Raw genomic sequence first — 9,420 nt, 5'->3', positions numbered from 1 at the left:
AGGCAAAGATGAAATGGATAAAAACTAATGGAAGTGAAAGGAAAGAACAAAGAGGATATTAGTAATTGGTATGAGGTAAGAGGAACAAAAAAACAAAGAATAATGGAGGCAAATGGCAAAAGTCAAAATCAAAGAAAAAACAGGAGAGAAAAAAAAAGACAATAAGAGGAAGAAAGAGAAAAGAAGGAAAATAAAGTCAAAAGAATCATAAGAAAAAAAATGAGACAGGCTGGGAGGGAGAGATAGTTGTATTGAGATGGAACAGAAGAAGAGAAAGGGTGTTTGGAAAGAATACAATTTTTAAAAATAATTTTACTGACCCTGAATAAAATATACATTTTGTAGCAAATTTCGATAAAAGATAAAAGATAAAACAATACATTACTTTGTAAAACTACTTACATGTGAATATTGGAGATTCTACAAGTTGAACCAACTTGTCTACCTCCACAAGGAAGTCTGTTGTGACCTCAATGTCTCCACTTTAATAAAGAATTAAGGAATTTCTGTAACTGTTATGACCCCAAATACAAAAATTTAGAAAGTCTAGTCTTACTACCCGGAATAATATTACAAGGACAAAAAAATACAAATACCCATTTTCATTTCGAACAGATGATAAATTCATACCAAACCACATTTACTTTGCATTACACAACAACAAATAGAGCTTGACACAAGAAGAAAATTGAAATATCCTTATACATGAACTCTGAAACATAAACCGGTATTTAATAACAGTGCTTCTTTGTAGAAAAGGATACAAAGCGTGAACAAGAGCAGCTGCATGAGAATAATTCTGCGTTAGTAGACACAGAGTCAGTGTTGCCACCGGATTGTGACTCCACGATCGATACAGCTTCACAAACAGCTCACAATTCTCCTGAGGAATCATGGGATACAAATAAATAAATAAATAAATAAACAAGAAAAAAAAAGCAATATTGCAAGTCTGCCTGAAAGACTGGAACGGTATATAAACACAGTACATTCACATTATGCATATGACTGTATTTACTGATAGTGGAATGATAAGTTAAACAGCACATTTTATTATTCAAGAATAAAAAGGTTTTATTCTTAAGACAATCTTTCTGGGCTAATCTATCCTCCCGTATATGAGGACTGACCTTAAAAATCTTACTCTAAAGATGGATAGTACAATACCTAGACTAAGTAAAAATTCATCAAAACAATACATCAAAACATATATCTCTTAAACAGCAAAACAACTGTATAATTAAACTAAGAGTCCATATAGCATTTCATCATATTTTTCTCTCCATTGACGTTTCTAAATCAAGAAAATATATGAAGCAAGAACATTATTAACGAATCTAAATCTAATGTCCTACCAAATTTAACTACTTCTTCAAGATGGCAAAAATTAATAAATAAAAGCAAGATATGCCTTACTGCTGTTGACAGATCCTTCAGCTGTAACCGCAGAGAAAATAGTTCCTTAGACGTTAAAAGAATTGACGACAAAGTCTGCACCATTTCTGAAGCAAAAGTTAGATTTTCTTCCTTCTGCAGAAGTTCAGCTAAAGTTCTGTAAATGTCCTCAGCACTCAACATTACACAAAGTTGTCTGAAAAAGAGAATCCTGTTATAATAACTAATTTTAACAAGTAAATTGCTATTACCTACATATCATTACCCTAATGACAAACAGTATTTCAACTCCTATGAAAAACTTTACTTAATCATTAACATTTTATTACATAATGATTATCATTAGTGCCGACAAATTAATATCACAATGTGAATTAGAGAAACTTATAAAAAAAAATATTTAGAGGAACTGACATTGTTACTTCTTACTAATATCACCTTTTTATTTAGTAACCATTAGTCTCCTTTGCTGATACATAATAAAATACAAACCCTCCCAGAACTTGCCTGACAACTACCTACAAAATTTGTTAGATTAAAATTCCCTTGGTCTATTCAACATATTAGTAAACTAACCACATAATTCAAACCTCATATACCATCACTACCAAAGATTATGACTAATTTCCTGTGAGGTTTTAACCCACAGCTTCTCTTGGATAAAAAAAGTACAGGTAAATAACAGGTAAACTGAAAATAAATTGTAACCTGATTATAAAGGGTCCTCTGTCCTCCAGTAAATTCCGCTCTGTTGCGAAAAGGTGAAGGAGGTTCTGCAGAAACCTTGTGAAGTATTCGTCCACACTATTTCTTTCCTCTCCTTCAATAACTTTAAGATAAAGAGAATACAACAGAACTAAGCATGTATATCATATTATATAACTGTGATATGTAACAACTACAGTAGATGAATAAAAAGACAGAAAATTAATATATAATCCTCCACAGATACCAAGTAGATACTTAAATGCACTCACAATAAATTGACAAAAAAGTAAATCAATAAGAATAAAAACGCAGCTAACAGAATTAATAAACTTACCCTGAGTGGCAGCAGCATGTGGCTGATTAGTAGTGGATGCAATCTGCGCCAGCACCTGAATGACCAAGAGAACCACCTCGTCTGATGGGTCTGAGAGAGTCCGCAGGAGGACGTGGAACAGTTCTTCTAGATAACGACACATCTGCCAAAGGACGTGGTAGTGGAATACAATTTTGTGGTAAGAACTGGAATGTTCTTTTTGAGTATATGAAAAACATTACTTGATAACTTCCACTTTCAATACATGTGAAATAATTACACATATACTTTTCAAGATGAACTTCTCACAGACAGTTACTATAGATATGTTTACAATTATATTTATATTTCATATTACCTATCTTTTGGACCTTTTTCAAGTAAAATATCTATGTAGTACACACACTACTATGGCTATATTAGACCTATAATGAACCCTAAAGATCACATCTACTGCATAAAAATTTGTTACCTTATTGGGAATCTTATTGTGGAGATGATAGATCCAGCGCAGGACTGCTGTTTTACAAGGAACAGGTGTGTTTCGTAGCTGTTTGAGCAGCACCTCCATTACTGATCCAAGGTCAAGACCTTGATTATTAACTTCTGAAAAAAAAAAACACAAAAATATATCAAAGCTTGTAAATTCATAAAACTACTAAGCATACTAATAGTTAATAATGTAGAATAACACTTGAAAAATTATCTAAAGGTCCAAAGTAATGAAAAGATTTCATACCGCCTGAGGTGGAAGATGACGATGCTTCCTTTGAGGTGTCAGCTGATCCCTCAGGGCCCTCTCTGTCATCTTCTATCGTAATCAACTCCATCAACCTCGAACTGACATCTTCTGCCAGTGCACGAGTTTCTGGAGAGAAGGAAAACACTGTACTTTTCCAGATACACAAGCAATATAACTTTGAAAAGCAACAGCACATTAAGTTTCCAGATAAATTGCAACAAGAAGTTTGATGCATCTTCCCACTGCAGTCTTCAAGTAGATCTGTACATGATCCAGATCAGGTTCAATTTTGATTATGGTACTCAAACTGATGTGAATCTCCTGAACCCCTCTCCTTACTAACAAAGAGAAGTTATTTAAATCATGTGGCACTGTGTGAGGAATGCTGTATAAGTGAGTTCACTCCTAACATCCCACACTAGTTATACATCATTATTGCTGTATTACTTGGGTAATTTAGGGCCATCCTTTCCTTATTAATGGTCCAGAAGACTTATTCCACATCACTAAGATCATGATTTTATGAAAATGTACATTTTAAAAATACATGTCTGACACGACTTCAGAACCTGTATGTTTAACATGTATGTTTGACTGGATAATGCAGTAAATAAATCATCAGCAGGTCTGAGGTCAATAAGAGGAAAAATCTTCCATATTCAAAATTGAACATTACAACATCTGAAGGCTGGTCAACCTTTCACTACAACTTGACTGTTTCCTAAACTGTTTAAATAAATATTTCATAGACGGAAAACTCTAGCCTGGAAGAATAGCTGCTTTAACTACATTATTCACAAAGCAAGTGTGACTCGAAAAATAATTACATCAACCACTATCTTCCAAAGGTACAAAGACATTTTTGTAAAGTCTCACTTGCATAAGTTGGGTCATCCAGTGCCAGGCAAGGCAAAGTGGCAGTGAGAATACCCGATGTATGGGGCAGCATCACACGTCCAGAGAGAGTCACAAATTCATTAATCCACGTGAGGGAAATGAACTATAAAAGGAGACAGAGAAAAGCCATTAATGATTTTCCGTTATTCAGTAACATGTTGGTATTTCCTTACAAGACTTAATAAGCATCAAAAATAATTTTCATAATTCAAACAACTCTCTTGCAAAAATTTAATATTGAACCTGTCAAGGAAAAATGTTTTGTATCAAATACCATTATAAAGCATCTCAACAAATCACCGAAAAGTGTAGACTTGTACAAAACACGCTCTAACCTACCTGAACCAGCTGATCATTTGACTGTGCGTGAGTGATGAGGATATTGATCATGTCACCAAACTTAACTCTGTCAGGTGCTTTCTTGATGCTCACAAGAAACTCGCCAATCACAACCTCACACCTAAGAAGATTAAACAGTGTTAATATTCTGTAGAAAAATTATGAAGCTTTTTCATCACAGTTTGCTGGTATCTCTCAATTCTTGTTATGCTATTGTCTGCATAAGTAAAATCCTCTGTCAATAGAAAACACACACACACACACACACACACACACACACACACACACACACACACACACACACACACACACACACAACACACACACACACACACACACACACACACACACGCACACACACACACACACACACACACAAACACACAACAAAAAAAAAATTATCATCTACAGTTATCAACAACAGATCAATCAACTCACATCTTCTTGACCTCTGGCTTAGGAGCCTCGAGAATGAAGAATAATCCATCTAAGATTTCGGACAAGAAGGAAAGTGTGTCTACGTCAGGGACGGTGTGGAGTACGGACACCCAGGACACCACGAGTGTCTGCGCCCAGTGGTTGTTGGAGTAAAGTTTTTCTCGCAGAACTGGGATGAACGCGACCAGATCAAACGAGGCACTTTCTGTGACTATATCCTGTAGGTAAGAGTTAGGATTGAAAATTGGTGTATATGCAGGATGTATGCATAAGAGGTATGTTTCATAACTACTGCTTTCAACAGAGAAAAGATCCTGGTTAGGATCAAAAGGAAAATAAAAGAAAACCAAACAAAATGAAGAACAGAAAAAAAAAGAAAGATAATAAAAAAGAAAGAAGGAATGAATGAAAGAAAGACAGAAAAGAAAAAAGAAAAAAGAAAAGTTAAAAGTAATAAAGAAAACAAGAAAAATCATTGATATAAAAACACATCATACTAACTACACATTGATTCATTTTCTACTCAGAGCTATGCTATGAGCATAATAACATTATAACTACACATTACGGTACTAGCATATCAATATACCATCTAAGAACAATGAACAAGCTCTTAATGCACAGCACATCCCCAGACACACATGCTATTAGTACTCAATGATAATATCCTATATTACGATAGCATATATATATATAATACAGATCTAAAATGACTATCAAAGACCTGAATATATATATTTAAATACATTAGATAATATCATAGAATATGCTATATTATAATAATTTTAAATATATAAACATACATAAAATACAAACATAAACATATAAATGCATAATCATATATATGATATATATAAATATATAAAAATATAATATATAATATAATATATATATAGAATAATATACATATATATATCTATACATAAATATATATAATACATATATATAATATATATATAATTAATATATATTAATTATATATATATTATATAATATATATAATATATATAATATATATATATATATATCATATATATATATATATATATATATATAATATATATATAATATGATATATAATATATATAATATATATAATATGTAATGATATATATATAAATATAATATAATAATAATATATATATATATATATATATATATATGTAATATATATGTATATATATGTATATATATATACGGCAGCCAGTCCTATAAGTCCACCTTTTCTGGTATGAGGGTTATGAGACATCGCAAACTCCTCCAGGACTCGTATCAGTCGGCTTATCTGCTCCTGGTTATTGACTGTATATACATATGTATACGTATATATATAGATATATATAGATATATATAGATATATATATATACATATATATACATATATATATATATATATATATATATATTATATATAAATATATATATTATATATTATATATATATATATTATATAATATATATATATATATATATATATATATATATATATATATATAATGTAATTGATTAGAGAATGTTAGAATTATAGCATTGGTAGATATACAATCCTTATCAAATTCATAAGAAAACACTGTAGATATTCCTAGAAATAAGAAATTAAAGAAACACATAAAACATCAACAAAAAAGTGAATGCCATACCCTAGTCCCAAGTCCAATGGCAACGGCAGCCAGTCCTATAAGTCCACCTTTTCTGGTATGAGGGTTATGAGACATCGCAAACTCCTCCAGGACTCGTATCAGTCGGCTTATCTGCTCCTGGTTATTGACTGCGGCAAAATCTTTCACCATTCTGAAAGTAGCAAATATTTTCTTGTGTGCATTCACATATTACACATAAAATATTTCTGTGAATCTACTTATCAGTGATTCTGTTATTTACAAGGGGTGATTTAGTATGTAAAAATACTGATGGAAACCAAAGGATCTAACAGAAATATAAGAAAGGTCTGTATGGACAATGAAAATAAAACTCCATTAGACATTACTGAGAAACCCAGTAGTATCAAACACAAAATTTAACAAAAATATGTCATGGAAAATGAATAATTATATATAAAGTGGAACATGATCTGTAATATTGAACTCAAGATGAATAAAAAAGAAGAAGAAAAAGAGGAAGAAGAAGAAGAAGAAGGAAGAAAAAACAGACATGGTGAATAAAATGTGTCTATAAGAAAAAATAATAATAAATAAAGAGTAAGAGCAAGTACTTATAAAAATAAAATGTGAAATATGGTATTATACATAAATAATAATCATTCCTACGAAATTCACACTCACAAAAACAGGTTAATGTAGAGAAACCCTGTTAATTGTTCTAAATAAGATCCCAAGGTCTCCATGCTTCATGCTCTGGTGAAGGCCAACTAGCCCCCCCATGCATATTTGCTGATACATCTCCAAGATGGTTGACAATTTTTATCTTGCTAAAATGATCCTGGTGGAAGCTTTGTTTTCCTTCCCTGAAGCACAATTGCAGAGGCCTAGGCACTGCTGGACCTAGCTGTACAAGCAAAGATTTGTGGATTCTGATAAGCATTTCTGACCCTACTTTTACTTTCAGCAAACTATTTTTTGCAACAAGTAGTTTTGTTTTATATCTTCTAGATTCATCAATTTCTCAACAGAACCCATCCCTAGAACCTTAGAATTTTAAAGATTACAGAGATGACATATGACATAAAAGAATTTTTTTTGAAGAACAACCAAACATTTATCTACTACATGAACAAACAAATTCTCATTTCAATCTATGATTTTGTATGAGAAGCCCCCTTTGTGTAAAGACAATTAATAAACTAATCAAAGTGGACTTGGTAAATATGCCATGACATCCGAGCACAATGAGTTAAAAGATCACATACGTTCTAGCCGAAATCATAGACCACGCAGAAAGCATATGTTACCCATATATACTTGTAATTTTTTCACTCGAGCAGCTGACTATTCATGGCACCCAGCGTCTGGTTCTTTTTGGTGTAGGTAAAAGCCATTATCATTGGGTTTAAATGTAATTTTTTTTTCTGGGTATCCAGCTGTGTTCTATTCAAACCCACTTAGAACTTTCTGTGATATATGAATCATAGCCTATAATCTAAAGTCCAGTAAATTAGGAGCAAAGTGTCAGGTAATTACTGTGACCTCCATGCTTCATGAATGAACAGTAGCTAATGAAATGGGATCCTAAATATTCTGGAAAGACAGAACTTTGACTGGTTCTCTTCTGAATAATAAATTGCCAGGTAGATCTAAAAGCTCTATCTAGCCAGATTAGACATAGCGGAGGTTAGTTAACTTTTTCCTGTATTATTTGCAGCAACCAATATATAGCCAATGGTGAATGCCTAGGTGTCCTTAAAACAGTTACTGGGAATTCTGCTTATAATGCACAGAAAACATAACATAGTGTAATCCTCAAATAGCATAAATTAATATTTATCAGCATCAAATAACATATGTTTACTTTAATGAGCAATATATTATTCAATATAACAGGCAATATTAACTGTGACAAACTATGAAAATACATAAATCTTATATCAGGTAAATCAAATTACAACTGTACTTTAATTGCAACCAATATTGCAAAGCAAGTAAATATCCACACTTCCTTTAATGCACTCTGATTTATTATAAACTGATGTGTATATCATTATTGCTTATGTATGAAAGACTTACATAACCTCTAAACAAATAATCAAATCGAAGAAAATGAGAATATCAAGGCTGCGTTTCCTCTCTACGTTTCTCCTTCCACTTTGACGCCCAATAAGCCATTAACAACACTGATTCAGACTTTACTCTGAACATTCACTCATCATTAAGGTCACAAGAACAATTCATCATGGATAATTACTTTTCAATTTCCAAGGCAGCGGCTTTTCTTTTATCATATAACTTGTCGCTCAGAGCCCGCACACAGGCGGAGCTCAGCGGCGAATAGTCCTTATCACTCATCTTCTTCGTTATATTTTCCCTCTGCGCGATGTCATATCATCTCCCCTTCATTTGTGGAGTTCTCGGTAATGAAGCCAGCCGAGGGGAAGGGGCGGGGGTGTAATTATACGGAGAAAATGATGGGCGTCGGGGTTCCTCCCTTCGCTGTCAGCTGATCACTGTTTACTCCTCGTAGTGCGTTCGAAAGGGTTCACCTGTCATTTAACTCCCGCACGCCTAAGCCAGAGCCAGAAGTCCGAACGATAGTAATTATACTTTATTAGAGTATTTCAAAGGGGCGACAAGAACATTAAAAAAGATTGGTTTTAGATTATTTTATCTACCAATTAACAGTGATTCTTCGCTATGTAAAGAATGTTGATGAGGTTTGTCGAGTGCTTGAAACGCCTGAATGAATTGGAAATAAAGAAATTAAAAGAATTACGCTATTCGCTCCAAAGGAAACCCCGCTATGTACTCCAAACAATTTATATTTCTTCGTAACTCCTTATACGCTATAGAAGATCTAATATTTACCAATTACAAAAAATCCCCCGCGGCTATACACATACACACAACACATCTCTCTCACGATATAAAAAAAAGAGAGAGAGGACACGAATAATAAAATCAGAAAATCCCCCCCTATA

The 9,420-nt window shown here is 32.7% G+C and overlaps 2 protein-coding genes across 2 annotated transcripts in view; both read right to left on the bottom strand.

Moving 5' to 3' along the window:
• The window catches only part of LOC119597904 (protein VAC14 homolog), a 19,566-nt gene extending 13,485 nt beyond the window's left edge, over positions 1–6,081 (bottom strand). The window contains exons 1-11 of the mRNA XM_037947572.1: positions 6,031–6,081; positions 4,833–5,050; positions 4,395–4,515; positions 4,035–4,158; positions 3,156–3,284; positions 2,889–3,022; positions 2,438–2,579; positions 2,104–2,224; positions 1,417–1,591; positions 765–883; positions 403–482 (exon numbers count right to left, since the gene is read on the bottom strand). Of these exons, the coding sequence (XP_037803500.1) occupies positions 403–482; positions 765–883; positions 1,417–1,591; positions 2,104–2,224; positions 2,438–2,579; positions 2,889–3,022; positions 3,156–3,284; positions 4,035–4,158; positions 4,395–4,515; positions 4,833–5,050; positions 6,031–6,081 (1,414 nt within the window). The remainder of the gene's footprint in view (positions 1–402; positions 483–764; positions 884–1,416; positions 1,592–2,103; positions 2,225–2,437; positions 2,580–2,888; positions 3,023–3,155; positions 3,285–4,034; positions 4,159–4,394; positions 4,516–4,832; positions 5,051–6,030) is intronic.
• Positions 6,082–6,448: 367 nt separating this feature from the next.
• Positions 6,449–8,978, bottom strand: LOC119597903 (protein VAC14 homolog). Its single transcript, XM_037947570.1, has 2 exons — positions 8,691–8,978; positions 6,449–6,623 (listed from the first exon to the last, which is right to left on the bottom strand). The coding sequence occupies exons 1-2, from the start codon at positions 8,789–8,791 to the stop codon at positions 6,449–6,451; spliced, it is 276 nt and encodes a 91-aa protein (XP_037803498.1). The 5' UTR covers positions 8,792–8,978.
• Between the last annotated feature and the right edge of the window lie 442 nt (positions 8,979–9,420).

The sequence above is a fragment of the Penaeus monodon genome, chromosome 3 (assembly GCF_015228065.2).
Source record: "Penaeus monodon isolate SGIC_2016 chromosome 3, NSTDA_Pmon_1, whole genome shotgun sequence".
Classification (NCBI taxonomy): Eukaryota; Metazoa; Arthropoda; class Malacostraca; order Decapoda; family Penaeidae; genus Penaeus; species Penaeus monodon.
This window is presented reverse-complemented; position numbering and strand designations above follow the sequence as displayed.

Coding starts and splice junctions, on each gene's coding strand:
- LOC119597903 (XM_037947570.1), bottom strand. CDS start 8,791: ATGAGTGATAAGGACTATTCGCCGCTGAGCTCCGCCTGTGTGCGGGCT. Junction 6,624..8,690: donor GCTGCCTTGGAAATTGAAAA/GTAATTATCCAT, acceptor TGCTACTTTCAG/AATGGTGAAAGATTTTGCCG.